Source organism: Alosa pseudoharengus, unplaced genomic scaffold (genome assembly GCF_046254945.1).
Source record: "Alosa pseudoharengus isolate Yale_2024_CS ecotype anadromous, Long Island Sound unplaced genomic scaffold, YU_APseudo_1.1 YU_APseudo_1.1_scf_3, whole genome shotgun sequence".
Taxonomy (NCBI): Eukaryota; Metazoa; Chordata; class Actinopteri; order Clupeiformes; family Clupeidae; genus Alosa; species Alosa pseudoharengus.
Window position 1 is genome coordinate 23,447,726 of NW_027468718.1, and position 24,017 is coordinate 23,471,742.

At 42.3% G+C, this 24,017-nt stretch overlaps 1 protein-coding gene across 1 annotated transcript in view; it reads right to left on the bottom strand.

Moving 5' to 3' along the window:
• Nucleotides 1-477: 477 nt before the first annotated feature.
• Nucleotides 478-24,017, bottom strand: part of edar (ectodysplasin A receptor) — a 29,372-nt gene continuing 5,832 nt past the window's right edge. Inside the window, exons 2-12 of the mRNA XM_076263623.1 lie at nucleotides 18,884-18,946; nucleotides 17,143-17,259; nucleotides 14,400-14,581; nucleotides 11,470-11,555; nucleotides 7,627-7,707; nucleotides 7,340-7,465; nucleotides 7,133-7,207; nucleotides 5,526-5,598; nucleotides 4,034-4,220; nucleotides 3,697-3,757; nucleotides 478-2,703 (exon numbers count right to left, since the gene is read on the bottom strand). Coding sequence (XP_076119738.1) covers nucleotides 2,363-2,703; nucleotides 3,697-3,757; nucleotides 4,034-4,220; nucleotides 5,526-5,598; nucleotides 7,133-7,207; nucleotides 7,340-7,465; nucleotides 7,627-7,707; nucleotides 11,470-11,555; nucleotides 14,400-14,581; nucleotides 17,143-17,259; nucleotides 18,884-18,934 — 1,380 coding nt within the window. The 5' untranslated portion in view covers nucleotides 18,935-18,946 and the 3' untranslated portion in view covers nucleotides 478-2,362. The remainder of the gene's footprint in view (nucleotides 2,704-3,696; nucleotides 3,758-4,033; nucleotides 4,221-5,525; nucleotides 5,599-7,132; nucleotides 7,208-7,339; nucleotides 7,466-7,626; nucleotides 7,708-11,469; nucleotides 11,556-14,399; nucleotides 14,582-17,142; nucleotides 17,260-18,883; nucleotides 18,947-24,017) is intronic.

The window sequence follows — 24,017 nt, forward strand, 5'->3', positions numbered from 1 at the left end:
CTCAAATGCCTGAGCGCTGACGGGCAGATGCTGAAGAAGCTGCCTGATGCCTAATGGGCATGTGAGATGACGGGGTTCAAACAGTATCAGGGCTGCGCACGGCCCGGTGGGATTCCTTCTCCTGTGCCTCTGCTGTGTGTGAAGGGAATGAGAGTGTTCAGTTCACTCTGCACCACACACATGCAAACAGATTGAACTCAATATGGGCCATATTAATCATGCCCTGTGGTCACCCTGCAGTACCTACGCCATGTTGTCATCAAACCCCTCAGCCGAGCCGGTTGGGGTAACTAGGCAATAGAGGGAGAGAACTTGGTTGGGCAGATCAGTTCGGCTGCAGTCATGACGTTTCAAACAAACAAATGGGGGGGATTAATTCAGCTTTTTAGAACATGGAAAACAAATATCACAATTGCGATAAGAAGTTAAGTTAAATAACTGAAAAAAGTTTTCATTTCTAATACTTCTTTATTGCGATGCATATGTACAGTAATAAGTTATATATACACTTACATCTTGTATTGTACATCTGGTATTGTTTTGCTTCTGTATGTCTTAAAATCTACTCTGTAGGAAAAATATGTTGAGGTAAGTGAACCTGTTATGTACACATTAACCAAGCACAACAAAATTTCTGTCATTCACTGATAGCTGTCCACTCCTCTTTTACATGGTGAAACAAGAAATGTTTGGCAGTGAATACATATTAAAAGCTAAAGATTGTACATGCAGATCAGTTCCTTAACACCACCGGAGTCCTGCTCCTCTTGAAATGAACGTTTTGGTAACACCTGAAAACTGGGTCTTAGTGTAAACACAGTACTGCAAAGACTATGGCCACACTTTCACATATTTGTTCTAGACGAAAGACAAAAGACAAACCGTTTCTGTTTGTAACACACACTAGCTAACAGTTATGTATAACTGTACTTATCAGACCAGTTACTAAATTGTGTATCGGAATTATATTCATATAATTAACATTTTCATAATAGATACAAAGTAAGAATTACAACAAATTCAACTGAATTTGTAAAATTCAATGGATTGTCTGATTATGAAGAATATGCATTACAATGGGACTTCTCTATGATGCTTGGAGCAAACAATAAACCAATAAGCACAAAAATGAAAACAGTTCTCAAACAGGGCACAACCATGTTCCAACATTGCATTAAGTTAAGAGCACTTGTCATTTACAGCTTATTTAGAATTCACTGCCTCGAATGTATAAAAGTGAGCTAGTAGGGCCTACTGTACACTGGTCAACAGGCACGTTGCGGTCTTGCCCGTTTCACTCCCACCTCAGGCAGAGTTAAGTGCTTCAGCGGCTGCCTCTCTGTTATATTGGCCACTTTTATGGCTTTTCCATTTGGTCTTATTAGTTAATTGGGTGCTGGAAATCACAGGCACTTTGTAAACCACCAATTTCGGCCAATTATAACCAGCAGCGGCAACAAACCGCAGGAGGTGAAGGCTCAGGCTTACGAGGGATACGGCTTCTCCATCTCGCCTCCCCTCCATCAGTCAAGCTCTTTATGACGAGGCCCTAAACCCATGAATAACAGGATAGTGAGACAACGGCATGCTTGGCCACATAAATGTAATATAAGAGTTCTATGTGCATAGACATCTGGTAGACTTATAACTGTCTAGCTTTGGGAGAGAGAGAGTGTGAGTGAGACCAAGACTTCATGTGAAGCTGATACACCTTCATGTAAAGCTAACAGACCTCTAACGGTAAAGCTTATGAGAAAGGCTGTGGTGGTCTTGGCACTATGTGAGTGTAACACGTAACGTGTGGCACTTCCATTATATATAGAAGCTGTTTTTAGAGCCTTCTTTCCTCTGAACCCTGTGAAATGATCAAAAAGACATGCAACACTGCCTGTTTGAAACTCAACCACTTCACTGGAGCATCCTGCGTTTGCAGAGTTTGCAGGGCATTCTGTTGTTTGCCTGTTCTTTCACCCAATCATGAGGATAATAGAAACCAACTTGTGGCTTGTGGGAGACATAAAACAACCAAAACAAGAGAAAAAGAAACAACTGACAACTTTAAAAAGTAAAAAGAAAAATACGAAATAAAAAAAAATTAAAAATCCGAACCGGACTTCATGATTTATCTCAGGCCCAGGCTGTTCGTAGTCCCTAATGAGTTCAGTAACTGTTGGTTCCAGCCTGCTGTGCAGTGTGAGTCAGAGAGGGAAAACAACAGGCAGGCAACGTGTGAGGGACGAGGCTCCGTATGCACGCCTGTCCCTCAGTGTCTCTGCCAGGGGGGCCTGCTGCTATTCTTCATGTGAAGCGGAGCTGTTAAAGAGGTGGGGGGGGGGGGGTTTGGTGGGGGGAGAGGAGGTGCTTAAACACTGGCACAGCGGGACGTCAGAGCGGGGCCCACGGGAATGTGGGGCACCCCCTCCAGACCGCCAAGCAGGTCTATGCACAGCGACTCCACCGCGTCCAAGCGCTCGATCTGCACCAGCTTGGTGAGCAGGTCGGGGATGCTGTAGCCAGCTGTGCTGATGCGGTCAAACAGCTGCATGCCGTCCGTCATGCCCCCGATCTCGTCGCGCTTCAGGCCGAAGCTCTCGGCCAGGTGACGCCACGTCTTCACCACCGCCTTGTCTGTGTTGTAGGTGGAGCTAAGCATGCGGCTGGTCTTCTCCAGGCAGTCAAAGGGCAGCTCCGTGGGACTCTGACCTGGCAGGGCAGGAGGGAGAGGCTCTGGTCACGGTGTGTATAAGTATAATATACTCTTTTGATCCCGTGAGGGAAATTTGGTCTCTACATTTATCCCAATCCGTGAATTAGTGAAACACACTCAGCGCACAGTGAACACACAGTGAGGTAAAGCACACACTAATCCCGGCGCAGTGAGCTGCCTGCTACAACAGCGGCACTCGGGGAACAGTGAGGGGTTAGGTGCCTTGCTCAAGGGCACTTCAGCCGTGCCTACTGGTCGGAGTTCGAACAGGCTTTCACATATGGTGACTGGGGCCATAAGTTAAGCTCAGTGTTAGATTCGTTATGCGACTTTTTATTGCCGGACCCCAGGTAGGACAATCGAACATGAACATATTGTAAGATTATAAGATTACAACATTCACATTATATTATTAGGTCTATTATAACACAGTGACTTTTACTTGTTTGGAATTGTATAGAAATGTAAGAGATATGAATACACGCTGTGTGATACTAACATAATAAATACGACCCTTTCAAAATTTGTAAAAGATTTGTTTTCATTTCTTCTCCGATTTTAAAAGGGTAGAGCTACTTCTGATCTATGCCAGTGCAGAAGGAATTAATTTTGTTGTTATAACAGAGAGTAGAAAGGAACACAAACATAAGCCATGGCAGTGGAAAAGCTCATATCCAAACAGCTTGCCTCATTTGGTCAGTGTTAATGTATTCAAGAAAGATACAAGATGTCTGACAGATGTACTGAGATCAGTTTTGGTGGAAGTGCCTCTTCCACAGCTCCAGATGCAGCTAGGCATGCTCACTCAGTGACCCAGGAAAGCACAGACTTATTGCACATGAGCTCAGTTTCATGCAAACATTTTCTACGTTAAGCTACCAGGTTAGCGATGTACGCATGATATTGTTCAAGCACGCCATTCAGTGGGGACTGTAGGGGCACAAAGCACTTGTCTGTTTAGGCTGCAGTTAGTGAGAAAAATCACTTACCCTCAGCAACACTGCAGGCCTTTGTGTAGAGATCCAAGATTTTTTTCCTTCGACTCTGAATCTGCAGGTACAGTGACAAACAAGAAGTCAGCCTGAGTCAGGAAATATGACCTCTCTGTCTCCACTGACTTATGAATATTAAAACATGATAGCTTACACCTTAAAGAATGACGTAGAAGCTGAGAACAGAGAAAAGGAAATTTAAGCCGTCAAATGTATTACTCAATCCATCTGAACTCAGCCCCTTTCTAACACTCATGGATATACCAAAGGGCATGTATTCCGCCCACATGACCTATGACCTGGATGTGAATGGCATATGGCCTGAGAGGCTCACCCCAGTGGCCTTGTTGTTGTTGTTGTTGTTGCAGATGGTGCTGGCTGAGCAGGTCTTGTCTCGGGTGAGGTGGACCAGCGAGAGCAGGCACAGGTCAGAGGCGCCCTGCTTCTCCTGAGCCGCCTCCTCGTCGCTGTCAATGCTGCGGCTCAACAGCTGCTCATTCTCAGACGAGGCGTCGTTCTCACTGAGGACCACAGAGCACAGGACTTAGAACATGGAGTTAGACAGGTAGGCCTACAGTATGTTTACTGTTTAGGAACAACGTCTTGTTTATCTGTAAAAGCACAACCAATATGATCATTTGTAATATGTTATCATGTGATGTTTGGTAGATATTTACCAATGGTTCCTGATTTTTAACATCACCACCTTAAGTAACCTCACTTAGGCATATTACACAGCGTGCAGAACAATTGCCCCCTCTGACTATTTCAGGTAAAAGCACCTTGTTGACAAAGGGTGCACAGAGATGCTCACAGAATGTCATTGTTTCTAAGACATATAATACCTGCTCTGACTTGGCAACCACCACACTGAATTAGCACATCCTCTGGCATGCGCTGCTTAGCCACACTATTTACCCTAACTGCTGGGGGATGGGGATTCACCATCATAGTGGAGTTCCTCTTACCCCGCTACAGTTTCCCAGCAGGAGTATGGCAACAGACCCGCATTTATCTAGTTAGTGCAGTAGGCTTAACTAGTTTATAAATATGATTAAAACACGTAGCATACACCTGCACTCAGCATGTAAGACTATACTGATGTGTGTGTCTAGCCCCCATGAGCATTCATCTGTTCTCATGCCTAGCCTGTAACAGAGAATAAACCCTCATTGTCTGGTTGAAGATGGGTCAAGCAGAGAAGCTGGTTTCAACTTCTCCTGAGACAGGTGAAAAAAAGAAAGAAAGGGTTTAGGGCAAAGAGCTGTCATCCTCCAAAGCAGTGCTGTATTCACCTGGTGGTTTGGCTGAGACGGCTCATAATTATAACTCCCTCGATTATGTTTGTGTAAATGAACATCTCCCCCTGAAACCCAGGCTTCAGGGCGCGTTTGTGCTCAACTACCTCATCCCTCCCAAAGCCACATAATGTTTCCAGTAAAAAAAAAGACTCGAAGTGAACTTGGTTTTCCATGCCATGCTCATTCAAGGGGGTACACACATACAAAACCATTCCAGAACTGCCTACGCCATGAAAAGAGCCAGCAGCTACACTCAACTGCTAGAACTTGCCCTGTGGTGACTTAATTACCGGCAGATCCTGAGCAGAAAATCAGATAAAAATCATGTCTTTGAGGCCTTCGTTCAAGTTTCAACAGAGTCTGCATGTTCTGTTTTTGTTGTCACATTTAGACTTACTCCTGAAGTAAGGAGAAAAATGTAAATATATAGTAAACCATTAATAGTTGTTTAATTAACTATCTATTTAGAGGCTTTTCAAATGAGACATGTAGTGCAGTATGCATGCATCACAGTGCAGTTCTTACCTTTTCACTGCCTTAGGAGGAGTCGGTTTGAGCTTGTCAAATTCATCCTTTTCTGAAAATATGACAACATTTTCTGGGGAAAAAAGAACAAAGAAAATAACAAAATGAAATGTATTGTAATTCAAAACAGGCCAGCTTAACATTAACAATTGTAAACTGCAAATGTTTACAGTAAATGTTCTCATGTGCACTCTTTCTCCATCTCCTCACAGAAGAGCTCCCAACCAAACAACACCAGTCACTAGCCCTGCTCTGTTATGGTAAATAAATGAGTTCAGGAAATGGTAACTATGATGTCTCTCTGAATGAATGTCATAGGTCTAATCCTCCTCTTAGGCTGTGATGAGAAACAAGTCCACCACCTATGAAGATAGTAATGAGATGTTTTGTTGGACTGGCTCACAGGAGCCTGGCCCACACTGGTAGAATGGTTTGAAGTGATGTGCATTCACTGGAGAAATCAGTTCAATGTGCTCTCAGCTATGGAGCTACTGTCCATCAAACTGAGTCTTGACGTAGGAACTTAATCAGGTGCTTTCAAAAACAAGACAGCTGGTCGTGCATGCACAGACTCCAAGCACAGATTTTGGCAGTAAACTATTAGCCTTTCTCAATGCATTTTAGTGGCAAAAAAACTCTGAAACTCACAGTTAATGCTGCCACTGACATTACACACTTGAGGGTGGGCTTTTATGAAAACGAAACATCAAAAACATTTCAGTATCATAGTGCAGCTGGAGGATCCCTGTGGTCTATTCTCCTCCCTGCTGAGCCAGGATGGAATTATCCAAACACCTCTGAATCACCTCTCTTAAGAACCAAGCCAGGTGGAAGAGAAGATCTGACAACATGAAGTTTGCATCAGGGTCTATAATTGGACCTAAACCTGCAAGCTGACAACAGGGACTCTGTATAACTAATACAGTTTGACAAGCGTGGGAGAAATGATTGATGTTGTGCTCCGTCCTGATGAAAAGTGAATTCCTCTGCAGCAGTACATGTTAATACACTTGCCAACTTGCCTACCTCCAGCCATGTGTGAATAGTGCATTGGAGGCAGCTGATAACTATTACATGGTTCTAAAGCGGCCATTCAGACCTCAGGGATGGCAAACATGGTCCTGCCAATGAGTTATCACCTAAGTTTTACTCCAAGCAGGTCTCATCAAAAAAAGTAGTTATCAGTTTATGCTGTGCTCTATTAGACAGTGGCACATACAGTATGTGTGCTCTGCTGTGCAGCAGCATTTTCATAATCAAAAAGGTAGATGTTGTACGTAAAATACCCAAACTTAATGATCAATTGCACTTTAGCAGCAACTGTCAGTGTCAGGTTCCAGGCACTCTAAATCTGAGTCTATTACACTGAGTCTGAACATCTATAGCCTACAGCTACAGGTAAAACCTTAACTAAACATTCCAAGAGGTCTTGCTCACTTCACAAGAGGTATGTAGACCACAAAACTGTCAGAAAACACCAAAGAATGGAAGTGCAGAACATTTGCAATGTTTCCTCAGTCAACCGACAACACACTGGCTATCACATTTTTAAGTCTGAACTATATTTCATCTGGAGCCTTTTGCCTTTTTTCAGAAAAGCCTCATACCTTGGACTTCCTTCTTTTCCTCCTGTTTGTTTGTCTGTGCTTCTACGGTTTTCACCATCTGGCCAGAGCAGCAGGCTGCAGGCGGACAAACACAGATCCCATGTAGTTATGCTGTTTCTCAAGACACTCTGTTTACACTGGGAAAGACTTTGGGAGGGGTATCATATGGAAGTACATATACAGGACATGCTGTGATCGCTGTCTTACCTTGTCCACTGGGCTTGGCTTTGAGGATATAGAACATGATGATCAGCACTATGGCGATGGCCATGATAAAGATGGTTGACATGGCAATGATGAGGGCTGTTGCTAGGTGATCCTGCCCAGTTGGACCTATCGCAAGAGGACACAAAATACACACACATTCATGCAGCTGATTGACATTCACATGGCTTTTTTAAACAATGGCTTCTGTAATACATGCTGAATTAATGTAGGTATTTTTTAAAGGAACAGTTAGTTGGTATGACTTAGTCTATACAGCACAGGGTTACCTTTCTCTGGGTGTGGAAAAATGGTAGTACTACTTGAAGACACGCTGGGACCTTGTCCTGCTTGTTTGGTTGTGCGAATGCCTGCAACACAAAACACACAGTGTCATAAAACCATGAAGGCCTCCACATGAACCAACTGTCCCCATCATTAGGAACTCTCCCTCCACTGTGGCCAGAGAGAAGGGGGCACTTTACAGGCCCCCAGCTCACAAAGACCTCCAAAATGCCAAGCATATTACACACGTCCATAAAATCTGATTCAATGGTTAGCGGGGAACAATATTGAAATGTCAGTGAATTTGCCTGGCCTTTTGTCATTTTTATATTTGGACATTTATGGATCATAAATTTTAAATTTCATTTAGTTTTACTATAAATTAAGTCATCTCCTGTGGGACTGCTGGCTTCCTCATGCTCCACTGCTGCAATAAACATGACTGTCTTTTAGTGTTTGTTTCATTTAGCTCAATGGGATGTGATAGGTACTGTTTGATAAATTGTGTTTTGCTCCAAGTAATTTTATGTCTTCATTATTGCACAGCACGTCACTAGAGTAAACAGCTTGTGTAACAGCCGGGATCATGCCAGCCATCTGTGCTGACCATTTAAAATTGTTGGTGCTTGGTACATTTATTTGAGCAAACTTTAATTTGAGTTCAGGTGTTGACACTTGAAATGCAGCACACAATGTCCCACTTAGACTTCAGAAACGTACATGCATAGGGTTCTCAACAAAAGGACAAACAGGGACTGCTTACAGACCTTCAGTCTGTAAAACGTCACTTAGCACTTCATAACAGATTTAAGGGAACGGGAGAAGAAATGCATGCTGAGGTGAAAGACAGACTGAGTGGTTATAATTATTCATTCACCAAAGACAGCTTTTGTTTAACATTGCTAAGAATGTTGCGCATAAAAGAACATTCTGCAGCCTTTCCACCAAAAACAATTGTTAGTCACTGTGTGTATATACTACAAAATGTATGAGATAGTTTGTTTGGACATGAATATTTGTGCATGCATGTGTTTGTGTGCATATATACTTATGTGTGTGTGTGTGTGTGTGTCACTAAAATTATCTCCTGGACATCAACTCTTAGTTGTACTAGCTGGCATTGTAGGCTGAAAGCTGTGAGTTAGTGAGACAAATGAAAGGGAATGACACAGCAGTGGCTACTTTGAGCAGGCAGGTAAAGCTGATCTAGACAACAGCACAATGTCAGCTAAGGCATATCTACGGTTATGAAAACACTTCATAAAAGAAACATGGCGATGTTGCACATTCAAAACATTCTGAGACCAGTCCGTGTTTTGCACATCCTGAAGGATAATTTGGCACATGAGTGATGTTGAGCTATTCCAAATCTGAAGAAGTCATTGTGGCTTCCTCTATCCACAGGCCATTCACTATTAGCAATTATTAACTCATCCAACATCAAACTGCCTTATGAATTCTGTCTGTCAACAAACCTAGCCAAGACTGCTATAAAGATGTTTGGATAAGGGATACAGTGGTAAAAAAAAATAGTTAAAAGTTTTGTTGGTAACAAAAAATATTAGTTAATAGTTGTGTTCATTTTGTTTTAAGAAGCAGTTGGATCATGTCACAAGCTTTTGCATTTGCCTATATGGCCATTCATGCAGCATTTTGCAATGGTACACATCCATACTTAAACTAAGCGCTGAAAGACATTTGGTTTTCAAGAGCATTAGAAAATTGAACAATATACTTAACTAGCACATTTGGGTTTCTATTTTGCATTTGGGTTGATTAAAGATCCTCTACACAATGTAATGTTTGGTGATGCCGTCTAGGCCGGGGTAGTAAATTAAGCTATGGTTTTAACAAATCCCACTACAGCTAATTCAATTTGTCCTGTGACAAAGAATGCCTTGCCATTTTCTTTACTGTTCAAAGCAAGTCAAACGGTCCTTTGATTTCACTTCAATGTGATACTAAGTGACTGCCCTGAAAACAGAGAACACTACAAATGTGGCATGGCCGCAATGCAGCACAGTCTTATTGAAATCACCTGTGGCCATGTCACAGGCTGGGAGGTCTGGAATATATTTAGAAGCGTGCTGGACAGAAACTCTGCGACTCACTAGAAAAGTAATATTGCAAGCTGCAGCATGTTAATAATCTTTTTATGCCCTCCATACTTTTAATTATTAGACAACAACTATGCTGTGAACTAGTATAATTTGCAGATTGCCTGGCAAGTGCTAGCCTGTCTTCACACATAACAAGTAACTCCATGTTTTGCTCTACATAGTTTTGACCTTGGTATTTTTGAGGCCCCCGCTCAATGTCTGTAATTAAAATCTAACTCCACTTGCCGTCATCGACTCAATCATCTCAAAGCCGAAAAACAATTAATGATGTGTTGAAAAATCCTCCTTTTCCATATTCACAGATGAACTCATCACCTTGTCTCGTAAGAAAAATGGTATTCTATGGTTTTGTGGGAGAACACCGCAAGTATCAATCACATCCTTGTACAAAACAACTTGTCAATAAATGGTTGGGTTTGATTGATGGAGTTTTCCTGAACGATCTTAAGTATGTCATTTGAGACCAAGAAAGAAAAAAAGATTCTTGCGGAGGTTGATGAGGCCACGACAATGTAAAACTTTCTGCATCTGTAAGCTCTTCATCTCCATCTGACATCCTTTACTAATCCTACACGTTCACACAGACCCTGCCTGCTATTTGCCTGACTTCCAATTGCACGCAAATGAGACATGATGGAGACACCCATGATTCTCTAGCTGAGCACAGTTCCATTTCCGTTACCTCCTTCACTGATTGTTCTTCAAGTAACAGACAGCATCCCCCATTGACACATACAGTATTCTTAAACAGCAGAGGGAGGAGTGTAAGAATAATATAAATCACAGAGAGATATGAATACATCAACTCTTGTGATCTTGTGAAGGTAGCACACGTTGCTGGGATCAAGTTGCTCCTACTGGCGTTGCCGACTCTGAACCACTGGGGCTTTTGCTGCTCTTAAAGAGTGCTTCCCCTAGGAAACAGACCTCTGCTCTGTGGCACTGCAGTCTGCGGGTTTGTTCCATGGACTCAGCTCGTCAGGTATGCAATGTAATCAGCAAGTCAACGATGCTATGAATAATGTGCCAAACGCCAAACCGGTGCCAAAAAAAAGAAAATAAATCTCTGAATATTCATCAACCTCTAACATCACTGCTGATGGACTCCAGGCAGGCCCAAGTCCCTTTCTGCACATTTTACTGATGAGCTACTATCGGTGTCTTAGAAGACTTTTTTTTTATTCTGGTGATGATTTCAGACGTTGGTTGAGTGCTTCTGGCTCTGAGGGATTTCTGGCACGAGCCTGGCTCTAGCAGGCTGTGTGTGGCCAAGCCCATCTCTCTCTTTCTCTGGGATGAGAAGGAGAGCTCGGCACATACATCCAGGCAAATGGAACCGTTTACCATAATTGAGTATTTCTGCACCAGCAGAAAAGAAGAGAGGCATAGAGTATGTGTGTATGTTCCTGATAAAGGGGTAACGGGGAGTGAACTATCAGGGTGGAGAGAAAAGTGAAAAAAAGACAAAACATCCAAATCTAGAACATTTCTCAGAGGAACAGTCCAGCATACTGGTATATATGTTGAGGGGTTATAGAAATAGCGGAAGATAGAAATATGATCATTTCTGAACTAGATTTGCATGAAAATAGATGTAGCTATGGATGTGGAGTGGTGAAGCTCTTCTGAAAGCTAAATGTGAGACATACCACAGGAACGCTGTGTCATTAAAAAAGTATGTGACTTCATTTGATGACTAGCAAGAGTTTGGTGTGGGCTCATTCTTACACTCTTTAGTGTTCTTCGGGGCATTCTGACAGGAATGACACACCATCCCATAGATATTCCGTGGTCTGCTCTCCAAAATGTAGTACCTGCAAGAAAAAAAAATGCTTCATTAAAAGCGATCTTTTGACAGAAAATATATGTATTTGTCTTATGTGTCACTGAAATGAGAATACGTTTGAAATATTTTCTATTATCATATGCCCGTATATGGCTATTATCATAGCCCATATACAGGTCGGTCTCAAACAATTAGAATATCGTGGAAAAGTTAATCTGACTAAAAGTATTATGTGTATAAATGAACTATTTTAGATTAGTCAAATTAGTCAGATTAGTTCATTTCTTTTCAAAAGGTAGACATTTCTGTATTATAACCTCCTTATTATAATATTTTGAGATACTCATTTTTGGTTTCTGTGATCTGTAAGTCGTAATCATCAAGATTACAATAAAAAATGGCTTGAAATATTTCATTTTATATCTATTGAATCTAGAATATATGAAAGATTCCACTTTTTGAACTAAATGGGGGAGGGGGGGGGGGGGGACTAACTTTTCCAGAGACCCACCTGAATGCAATTTTCTATATTTCACCTCTGCTTATTGGTGTAATCCCTGTATTCCTGATCTTCCACAAGTTCATACACCCTATGTTCACACTCCCTATGTTCACCTCTGTAATCTCAGTATTCCTGATCTGCTGCAAGTTCATACTACCTGTGTCCCCACACAAAATTCTTTGTTAGTTACTTGCTGCAGTCCTCTGATGAGCATCTGCTATGTTGGCCTTCCATCAATAAGAGGTAACAGTCAAGACTTTTTCTTCTTTGATTCCTCGTTGGTGGAATGATATACTCTTCGCAATAGTTTTGGGATCTTCAAAGAAGACTTATCTGTTGACCTTGACATAATGATGGTGGTGTGGGCCCGAACCAGTACCATTCCCACTGGCAAGAGGATAGTATGGGAGAGAGCTTTGAAGCAGTAACAGGGCCTACACACCCACCCAGACTGAACTGTCAGAGCCTAGGAACTCCATCAAACAGGATCAGTTTTTTTTGCTTGTTGATCTCTGGTGTTCCTTAAATGCTACCCAAGCGTCTTCTTTTTTTTTGTTTTGAGGAAGTACTTCAGCAGAATGTGAATCAGGATATACTATTCTTTATTTCAGAGAAGAAAAAAAATGGCTCTCCAACAGTTAGGGTCAAAAAGTTAATGCCTTTAATCCTGGTCTCAAAAAATGGGAAGGAATAATTTATAGCATCAAATCCATCTGCCATCAGAGGCATACTGTAAGTAAAGCTCGGGCAATTAATCACACGCCAGCAACTTGTTCCTGTCCTGCTTCCAATATGCTAGGCCTGTTCGGATTTCCTCTCCAGCCATGCTTTCCTTCCCAGTCACAGTGAGATCAGACTGATTAAACGTAAAACAATGACATTTGAAAAATGTTCAGAATCCAAAGACACAGCTCAAAAGCACCACTAAGAAGACACAGCTCAAAAGCGCCACGAAAAAGTCTTATTGAAAACACAAGCTGGAGTTGCCAGAATCTACTGGTACTCATGAGAAAATGTGCTATTGCTCACAGGGTTCAAATGAACATTGCACGTACAGTAGTATGGAATGAAGGAATTCATTTTTCCACTACTTCATACACATGCTCAGATACACATGTGCACACACACACACACACACACACACATACACACACACAATGTTTACTTTCACTGATGTGCAGGTTTACTAGAATGAATGTAATACCACAGCCAAAAGTCAAATACCCGCACTGACCAACAGCCACTCAACTCAATTCCCAAAAGAGCTGTGTGTGACCACTAACAGAGCCTCAAGTTCCGGGCTACTGTCCTGAGGTCTCACAGGCGTACCGCTTCACAAACATGTCTGAAGATGGCACATATTGTGTGTTTAGATGAGGGGAGAAAAGGAAAAAATATTTGTTTGCTTATATAGAGGGCTAAAATGAATGGGTACACATGTCATGAGCATTCTTTTGAAGTCAGGTCATGTTAGGGCTTTAAATTGAAAAGAAAAGAGATTAATTCAATATCCTGTGAAATCCAAAATCTGTGTTTGTATATTATGGGTCAGAGTAACTTGACAAGAATGTAGTCAACCAAATTGCACTGACTAGATTGATCTAAAGACAAACATTTTGTCACTCAAAAACAAATATTGGCTCAATCAGTGCAGAACTTGGACAAGGCCTTGGAATGGTATATTAAATGCACCCAATAACGTCCCTTTTTAAAAAGCAGTGTTTTGTATATTTACATGAGAGGGAATTGAAAGCAGACCCCCATTTTAAGTGGGTACAGCTACAGAGGCCTTTCACATGCTTGGTCCATATCCACTGGGTGAGGAGACTCATGGAGGCTAGCGGTGGTGGTGGTGGGGGTGGGGGGGATCAGAGGCTTTATTCAGCCCTACAACAAAATGGCAGATGGGTAGTTTGGATGGTGTTGTGGCCAGTCACTCCACAGCCACCTCTGTCACTTGGCTGGTGAGTTGGACCCTGGTGAAGTGGTGCTCACAGCAGAGCAACTCTCAATCTGTTTGTGCTTTTGTGACAGAGCTCTCCATGCACATCTCTGTACGGATCTGTGCCTTTGTTCAAAATCCTATTATTTTCTAGAACTTGTTGATCCCTGGCATTTCCACCATTGGCAAATCTGGCAACAATTTTCAAATGTGACTTATTTTTCATAGCACCGGTATGCGTACAGTAATCAATTCTGACATTTGAAAAAACAGTAAAAAGTAATTATGGGCACAGCCTGCAATAGTGGGTGGTGTACAGTATGTACTTGGTGTAGTGTGTTGTGTGGTGTAGTGGTGTGTGTGATATGGTGTTGCTTGGCTGGTGGTGTGGTGTAGTGGTGTGGGCATAACGTGGCTTGGCTGCTCACCCTGGTAGGCAGGGCCCACACTCCGCATCGCTTTCGGGCGTCCCTGGGATCATCACCGTGGCTCTATACAGAGCGTCACAGTCTTTGTGTCTCCGGCAGATCTCGTATTTGCCCTTTGAGAACTTCCCCGTCGGACACGGAACACAGTCATAGTCCTCATCCTTGATGCCATAACCACAGTTCTAAAAGGAGAAACAAATAAATATGAGCTCGACTTGTACCTTACAAAACGTCATGGAAGCATTATCCAATGAATACATCTTCATTCAACTTTGTAAATAATATATCTAAATGAGCCAAAGCAAGTACAAGGAATAAACTACCAGTGCGGCTAAATCCTGTTTTTTTACTCCATGTCACTGGTAGCGTCACTAATTGAAAGCTCCCTGTTCACCAGATGATAATGAATAGAAAAAGCCAGGGCATGGCCACAGAGTGAAGCATCGCACCCCCGGCCCCCCAGACTGGTGCCTCCATTCCTTATTGACAGCTCACACAAGCACTGCAGCTCTGCCGATTGAATCCAGACAGCTGACTCACAACATAATTACTCCCAAGGCTCGTTGTGCCCTTAATAAATTAGTCCCCAGCAAGAGAAACACAGTTTTCCTTTTTCTCAATTCCTAAAGGACAACCTTAGCAACTTAACACAGAACTTCTATGACCTAACCCTCTGAAGCATACTAAAACTACTACTCCATTCTATGAAGTATATTCTAAATGAGTTAAGAGCTAAATAATTATATAATAATGCAATGTATTTTTAAACAACTGACAGATTTTTTTGTTCTTTTTGCCATTAATAAAAATCATGTGCTTGTTGTTGTATTTTAAGTATTTAGTTGTCCCATTTTGTTGTTTCCCCCTTGAAACAAGCAGGAGTGCAATCAACCTGATGTACTCCTTTTGAGGATTTTGAAATGAATTGGTCACAGCAGTCATTTTTTGAGCATAGGCATTGGAGGGTCTTGTATGAGTTTCCATATGGCTCTGTTTAAGATAACTCCTCTTCATTTTGTCTGAAAGCCCTTTGACTCCAACCCCCAACATCAATTTCCTCCAACTCGGTGGATGCAGGGAGCCCCGCGATGTACAACAAGCTGGGAGTTAGGACAACAAAACATATTCAGAAGGAGACAGAGCTTTTATCTGGCTTTATTAAAACAAGACTATCCTCTCTGATTCACTGCCTCACAAGCATTATTGAATTGTACAAAAATGCAATATGCCAGGGATTTCAGCCTGCTTTTGCCTTTTATTTTCCCTGCCTCTCTTTGTAATATTCTGATTTTCCGATACAAAATAACCTGCATGAACTTAAAAGTATAATTCAGTTACAGTCTTGAAGGACTGGGGGATGTGGACTTGTTGATAATACTCAGTCACATTTGAATGTGTGTCTTTTCTAAAAAAAATAAATAAAAAAAAACATTGCCAGATAAGAGTCCATCTGAATTACATTATTATGAAAGCTTTTTGTCATTTCTCCACTGGTGAGGATAAAGCTACATCATTCGCTGTTCTCTTTCCTTTCTGAGAGAGCCTGTGTGGCTGCCAGGGTCGCTGCTGATACGTGCTGCCCTCTCCAGCAGGGGGAGGGCACTGGCCTCGTCCCACACGGACGTGCAGCTCCGCGCCTTCCAGCGCTCCTCACATGGGATATCAATCATCCTGCCATAAGCTTCACCGCTAGGTGGATGCACTCTGACTATCAAACATCTTTCATCTCAAGGGAGTCTTTGATGTTACTACTGTGTTTGATTTTTTTGCTCCCTTCAAAACTGAGGCAGACAGCTTTTGACTTGGCGATATGGGCAGGGGTTGGTTGACTTTTCAGATCAAGTGTGCCATTTGATGTGTGGTGTACATGCTACACCAGGGAGCACTTAGACAGGTTAGAATTAAACCACTCTTTAATGAAAAGGAGATGAGGAGATCACAGATTATTTCAATTACAGGTTGGATATATTGCATTTAAAGTAGTGAGAAAGATACCGGTACTTGCAATTTCTCTGGAGGAATCTGTTTTTATGGACAATTGTCTTCCAAATGAATCACATAGATTCTTCTCTTTAGATTTATGTTTCATGTGTCTCTTCCACAGAGCCACACAGTCAGTCCTGTGTCTCCTTATTAAAATCATTTTATGATGAATAGACGTCAGCAGACTGGTGCTAAATGGTTTGGAATAATGGGTGGAATAGCGAGTTAGCTGAGGATTTTGTGTATTTTCTTTGGCCACATAGTAAGATTTGTGGTGAACCTCACAGTACGAGGTGTACCATGCTGTTAAGACCACCAGACACAGTTAATGGAGGCTGCTCAGAGCTATTCTGGACTGAGCAATTACAGAGATAAAACTGGGATAATGATGATAGTTTTCACTGCATTTGCTCGGCCACTTGGAATGTACTGTTGTAACATGTAAACTTGCACTGGTTTTACCATCATGTTGCAATGCATTGCTACAGCAGGTAAACTGAGCCTGGGTGGTCCACTGGAGAAAGCATGCTGTGGGTGTCGGTCAGCTCACTCAATCTCACTGTATCATTTCCATCACTTCGTCACATGCAAACTCATTCACACAAGCACGCTTCATGCCGTTTAGCACTTCTAAGTCACGCTTGACTGCAGGTCTTGAGTGAGGTGTATAAACGACCTGTTTTTGACATTTATTCACGTCGTTATGACTAATGGAAAAGGCATATGCAGTTAGCACGTAGTAGGTGGTGGTCATACTCACCATGTAGGGCTCCTGTCCAGGTTGGCATGGAGGGCAGGGCTGGCAGCTAGTCTGATTGAAGAACTCATTCTCCCCACAGTTGGCATACTCAGCACTGAGCACAGGGAATGTGGAGACCTGGAGAGGGACATATCACCATTAACATAGCAAAGTAGACATCCCCTGTCACTAGTTAGGAAAGAAACGTTCTGCTATTTGCTTTTTCACCCTCTCAAACACACACATACACACACACACCTATACATACATAAACACACACACAGTCACACACACACTCAACAGAAGACATGTAACTGACAGACATATTACAAATTAAGAATGAGGGGGCCCATCAATCATCAGACAGCAGGAGCATAGACTACAAAAAAATAACGCTCTTGTGAGCACTGCTGCAATGGAATTGTCCTAATAAACACAACAAGGCCATCCCCAGTACATGCAGGCAGACAGTGGATTAAACGCCTTAAAGAGTTTGCTAGTGATTTACGGCGAGCCTGTTGGTCTGTGTGGAGCCTAGGCTGGCGAGGCTGGAGCTAACCCAGAGCAGCTGGCCAGCCCACTGGAGCCGGCAGAGGGGAACAGGGCTCGGAGGCCACGGCCTTCAGAGAGGGGAGGCCGCACAGACAACAAAGTCACACAGGGCGCCAGGAAGCCACACACCACAGCTTCAAAAAACACTCACTTGCCTTTACCCCCCACCCTAACACACACACACACACACACACACACACACTCAGACATACAGAGTCAGACACAAATGCATGACATATTCCGGATGGTAAGGGATGTCCATGCCAGCAGCCAGGGGAAAACAATTAAACTCCCTCAAGGGTTTGTCAGTTCACACTAGTTAGCAGTGCAGTCTTCAGAGGAGGACATATGACTCACCTATATCTTGGCAGCCATCTCAAGATCAAAAGCAGTTAGATTTTGTCTCATGGTAATTTACAACTCCCAAGCATGGCTAACAGAATCAACTAGTGTGTGTGTTTGAAGGGAAATGGTGAAATAGCCAAATCCACAAATAACAAACTCAATTCGCCTCAACTCACGCTTGGTTAGCTTGCTCCATAAACACAGTAATCTACATCCAGATAGATAAATCACAGAATATCTGTTAGAACAAAGGACAATAAATTGAGTTTGCGTTTCTGTAAAAGATAAACAAAAAGCAACCGAGGACACCAAAACAGCTGTACAAAACAAATACCGTGGATCAAAGAAAGAGAAAAAAGAAGTGTATTGCCAGCATCAATAAGGTGTTAAACTGAATGCATGAGGCACTCTCATAGACCATCACCAAATGCCTGTGTGGCATGACTTCAGGTTTACTGGCATGGCAGTTACTGGACTATGGACTGGACTTGTGATTGACTGAATAATACCCCAATTCAATTTGGCTGATGAACAGCAGCCTGATATACACCTAACCTCCAGTAATCCTTGTGCTTTTGGGGAAGGAATTAGAAGGGTATAATTAAAACAGTGCAAGCTAAATTAACACCTGGGAGTGCCGCCAAGAACGATTGTGCAAGTTCACATGTTTAATAAAAGGTGAGGGGAACGCAGGAGACAGATTAAACAGCTCACTTATTGCGGCATTAAGAAAGTCTTTGTTGTTGGGGGCTTTGGCAACCCCCCTAAAGTCCGTAGTATTTAGCCGCGCCAGTGTTCTTGCCCCAGGTAGATGGCTGATAGTGCTGATGGAGGCTGGAAAGCAGAGATTTACTCAAAAACTCACCAAGAGCAGGGACAGCAAACACCACTCTGTTTGTCCACCTTTCTGGACCATCTTGTCTTGCTCCTTGAAAGAAAGAAAGACAGAAAGAATGAGTGAGTGAAAGAGAGACAGAGAGAGAGAAAGAGAGAGAGCATGATTAAGGCTGATTGCTTAGCCTTGCTGTGACTGGCAGTTGCTCATGTGTCTACACGTTCTGTCTCCACCTCATGCCCAAGAGTAGCAGTGGCTCACACACACACACACACAGTGTCAGAGAAATATTCTGACCCTCAGCCAGGACTACAACATACAGCCTGCTCAATTTAGCATCAAAAGGTAGACATGTCTCCATGTTTTTTTCTCACTTGGAAGAGCTATATATCATTCCATCTCTCAGCAGTTACAAGTGCTTTCTTAGCCAAGAGGAAAAAGCCTCATCTTCCAATGTGGCAGTGTTCAGAGCAAAATTGCACTGACTAACTCAGTCAGAACTACATCATATGCAAGCATATATGCAGACAATCCATTGTGCATGATGGTATAGGGTTGTGATCATCTAAAACTGTGATTTTAGATATCACATAATAGTTATTCATTGTTAATTAATCTTGTTGCTTCTGCATGTTTGCCATTTATATGGCAAAGAAAACACAGTAATGTTATTTTTTTCTTGCTTGCAAAGAAAACACAGTAAGGTTATTTGTTTCTTGCTTTTCTTCACAGCTTTTCTGAACGATGGAATTTATTGCAAGTTTTTTTAACAGACAGTACTGACAAAAACAAATATCCAATCACCTGATCATTACCCTTTCCTTCATCCTAACCCTCTGGAATTTGATTTATCACACCCTTATGCACTATTGTCATATTTATGGAAATGCAATAAATGTGGAGGAGTTAATAGATTTAATGATGTTGATGGCAACACAGTATGACAGCAGTGAGGGAGTGTGCTGCAGGTCCAACTCCTGACTCCACCCCTCAGCACTCCTTACCTACATGAGACTAGCTTTTATTGGCCCGCTCCCAGTGCTGTAATAACACACTGCTCATATTTCTTTCATTACAGTATAAATAATGTCGTCACCTTAATTGAAAAGAGATGGCTGGATGAAAATGGGCCGCCACTTTTTATGCAAAAACTACTTCTTCATTCTCAAGTCAAGCATGATCAGAGATCCATTTTTCAAAACGTCCTGGATTTAGTCATCAAACGTAAACAACCTACAATCCTACGTGCAAAATAAACTGCTGGATAACAGGTGGTATGATTTCCAAATGCATTACAAAACATTAAACTGAATCCAAATGATGATGAGTTGAATGTTTTACCCTTTGTGTTTGTGCACCCACAATATAGCTGAGCCATCTAATAGGGGTGTAACGGTACACAGAAGTCACGGTTCGGTTCATACCTCGGTTCGGACATCACGGTTCGGTACGAGTTCGGTACAATGGAGGGAAAAGCAAAACAAAAATGCAGAAAGCATTTTTTTTTGTACATGTCCCAGGCTGTACCACCTAGTGTCATACAGTCTCTTCCCTGAGCTATCTGCAACAGCCTGAAGTGTGTAAGATGTAGGCTAAACAGTACAATAAGTGCCCAGACTCAATCTGTAACTTGTAAACAAAATAAGACAATCAGCTATAAAACTGAAAATAGGCCTACAGCATCTCTTATTTCTGAAAGTGCAAATTACATAGAAAATGATTTGTAAAAATCCACTTAAGCAAGACCTTCAACATCTGTGTTTAGTTGTATATGGAAGGGTCTACAATTTGCCTCAATATTTTTCATTGTGTGTAAAGTAATAATCTAGCCTACTAACTGTGAAAATATCACACTATTTTGCCTTTTTTTTAAAAACGAAATTGCTCCTTTCATTTCATAAACAGACTACAACTAGAAGTCACGTGACTTTGCCCTTTGACGTTAACTCACCGTAGCATGGTTTGTTTATTAGCCTGGTTAGCGTTGTCACTTTATTTTACTGTCTATGCACTTAACACTACCAGCTCCTCGTGTGAGAAGTTACAAGTTACCCCAACTTAAAGGTAATTACCACGCGATTTACATAGCTTTCTGTCATTACGAAATCATTTAATTTAAGCCATAGGTTTTGGCCCTATTTGTATGTGTATCCAAAGGCTGCTGAAGCGCACGGGAAGTTTCTTTCCCCTCGTTTCAGTGATTGGTAGCCTACATCATCTGGGTGATGGCTTCGAATATGTGTAGCATTTTTTCCACTCACATACCCAATGCTGAACAACGCCGACACACAATTTCATCTTATCCACCACTCTTTCGCCTGTACTAACGTTACTGTAACTGAAGTTCTCAAACTTGCGATCTTAAAGAGACCAGCGGATCCTCTAACTCTTGTAGGTCTAACCTTAGTGCTGCTAATGACTGACGGACTCGACCGACGACCTGACAAAAAAAAACATAGGCGCCAATCAGAGCTTCAGAGCTAAGGCGAGGCTACAGATTAGCGTTAGGTGTCGCTAAAGAACTCCCGTAACTCTCGCTACTTAACAGTAATTGCGCATGACATTAATTAATCCGCACACGAGTTTTATGTATTTTTATACCGTGTATTCTCCGTGTAAATTCATGCACCGAACCGTGACGCCCGTACCGTTTCGGTTCAATACGAATACATGAACCGTTACACCCCTACCATCTAATGTGTCTGACCCTCCTAATTGAAGTGTTCTCAGAAGGAACTTGTTGCTGGTGGTAACTGATTCGTTTGACGTAGGTAAGCCCAAAGTTTTACAAGAGCATAATTACCCACATTTCCCCAGAGGGGTGCTGGGAGATGGGGAGACCATGGGGCAAGCTGAGGCACCCCCACCCTATGTACAAATCCACATAAATAGTGGGGGCTGGGAGTTGGGTAGTGTTGGCAGGCACTGGCACACAACGAGCACGGGCTGTAACTAAAGCAATAAATTACGCTGGATCTCCCCGCAGTCACGGCGGGACCCTAGATGCCTTGTTTTGCTGCTGTGTTTACGTGGTTGACAGCTGATAGGTGAAACCTGCAGCTACACTGAAAGTGTTGGGCCACACAGCCAGGATCTCTGGCCTGAGGAGGATGCACAAGGATTCATGGTGCCAGAGCGTTAACAATGCCTTTTTTCCCATTTGCTGGTTTTTGGTTGGCATTTAAAGGAATTATCCCGAGTAAAATGCACTTTAGATCAATTTACGGATGATTAGGAGTACATACGTTGAGTTGACATCCAAATCTTAAAAAAAAAAACATAGTCCAGTATTTCTTTTGAAATTAAAATGAAGTTGTATGGACTGGACTATGTTTTTTTTTTTTTTTTTTAAACGGCGACGAAATTGTGAATTTCCAGAGCACACTTGGCAATCGACTCCTACGGACTTTCCCCTAAAGATGGCAGCAAAGATGGCAACATTTCCGGAAAGGTACTGGCTTGATGAAATTCATTCTGAACTCTCTATCCGACCACATAAAGACCTCGGGATACTTCGGTTTGGCTTTAGGGACCCTCTACTCACTACCACGTAAGTGTAATGTTTGGAACTGTAGAAGAGGTATAAAAATGGCGTTTTGTAGCGGTGAAATAATATGCCCTTCTCACTTCCACGCTAAAGAGTTTTTGACTAAAAACGGTAACATCGAACTTTCTCAAAACACATCCGAATGACATGATTTGGATGTCAACTCAACGTATGTACTCCCAATCATCCGTAAATTGATCTAAAGTGCATTTTACTCCGGATAATTCCTTTAAGGTTGTCTGTAATCTGTAATCATTAGGGACAAATGTAGGCAAATGTAGTGCAATATTGCCTGTTAAAAAGCTATGCTTTCCAAAACTAAGGAGGGTGCACAATCTAATGCAATCCACCACATCAGCCAGGAGACAGAGGCAATGTGGAACGCATTATAGAATAGCAGTGTAGCAGTGGTTTGTCTAACAAAAGAATGTCTGTAATTTTGCCAAAAACACACAAATAAAATATCCCTGGTCTGGGCATAAACAAGTGTCTGTAAATAGCGTGTCTGCAGGCAGGTGATACAAGGTGAAGGCAGTGGGCATAGAAACAGCAAATTAATTGGTCATCATTATGAGGTCATGGCTTTGGTTGAGGCTTAGCATCCCCCAGGTGAAGAGTGTGCATCCAAGAGTCATGTACTAGCTTTTTGGAACTCCACCTGTCTAGAAGATTCTAAACGCCTGGCATCATGTCCTGTAGGTCTGTGCCAGCCTATAGCACAGAGGCGGCAGATCCTACAGACCACATTGAGGCTGCACTCAACAGTTCTGAGTTTACTATGCTGTTGACTATGTTGTTGCCCTTATCACAATGAGTTTGTGAGGCTGTTATATTTAGCAGGTTCAACACAACTGAATATGAAATGATATATGAAAGGTATTAGTGTTTCACTGAAGATTAAATCTGAGGATGTGGCTGTACTTTCTGTAAAGTGGAAAAGCTGAGCCCTGAAGGAAATGCTCTGTATGTGGGGAATGGGAGAGGTCTCTGAACAAAGGTGGGACACTACACCATGGGTGGCACCCATCTGATAATCTGCTGTGTCAACCTGCTGAACCTTCTCAAGTTCAAACACACAGTTGACACTTGAGTCGTTCTGGCATTATAAGCAGTTTGACACTTATTTCTTCTGGGCGTGCATCCTTCCTTTCCATGGCCATCATGTGCATCACACCATGAGCTATTCATGGCCACGCATCAATCATAGCCAGCAAAGACTTTTTTGCTTCTTGACCGGCAGCTGCAAAAAATGACTGCAGTGTTTCCAGCTTTCTTCTCATAGTCACAGGGTGCAACTTCAAAGCGACAGGAGGTTAAACTGATCTGAGCTGAAGATGGGCTGCTTAAAGGCAGGCAGGTGACTGATCCACACAATAGCTCCTAATGATGGGGTGACTCACCCTCCAACACAATGGAAATTACTCTGAGGTGGGCTCATTAACTCACTGTGCACAGAAGAGCCGAGACAGACACCTTTTGTTATAGTACAAACATATGTACATAAAGAAATGAATATGTAACATGAGTTCCTAAGTATTGCATTTGTTAAGTGACTAGGATAAGTAAGCAAATGAATACACAATGTGTGTCTGAGTGAGTGATAACATTTTTGTTTAT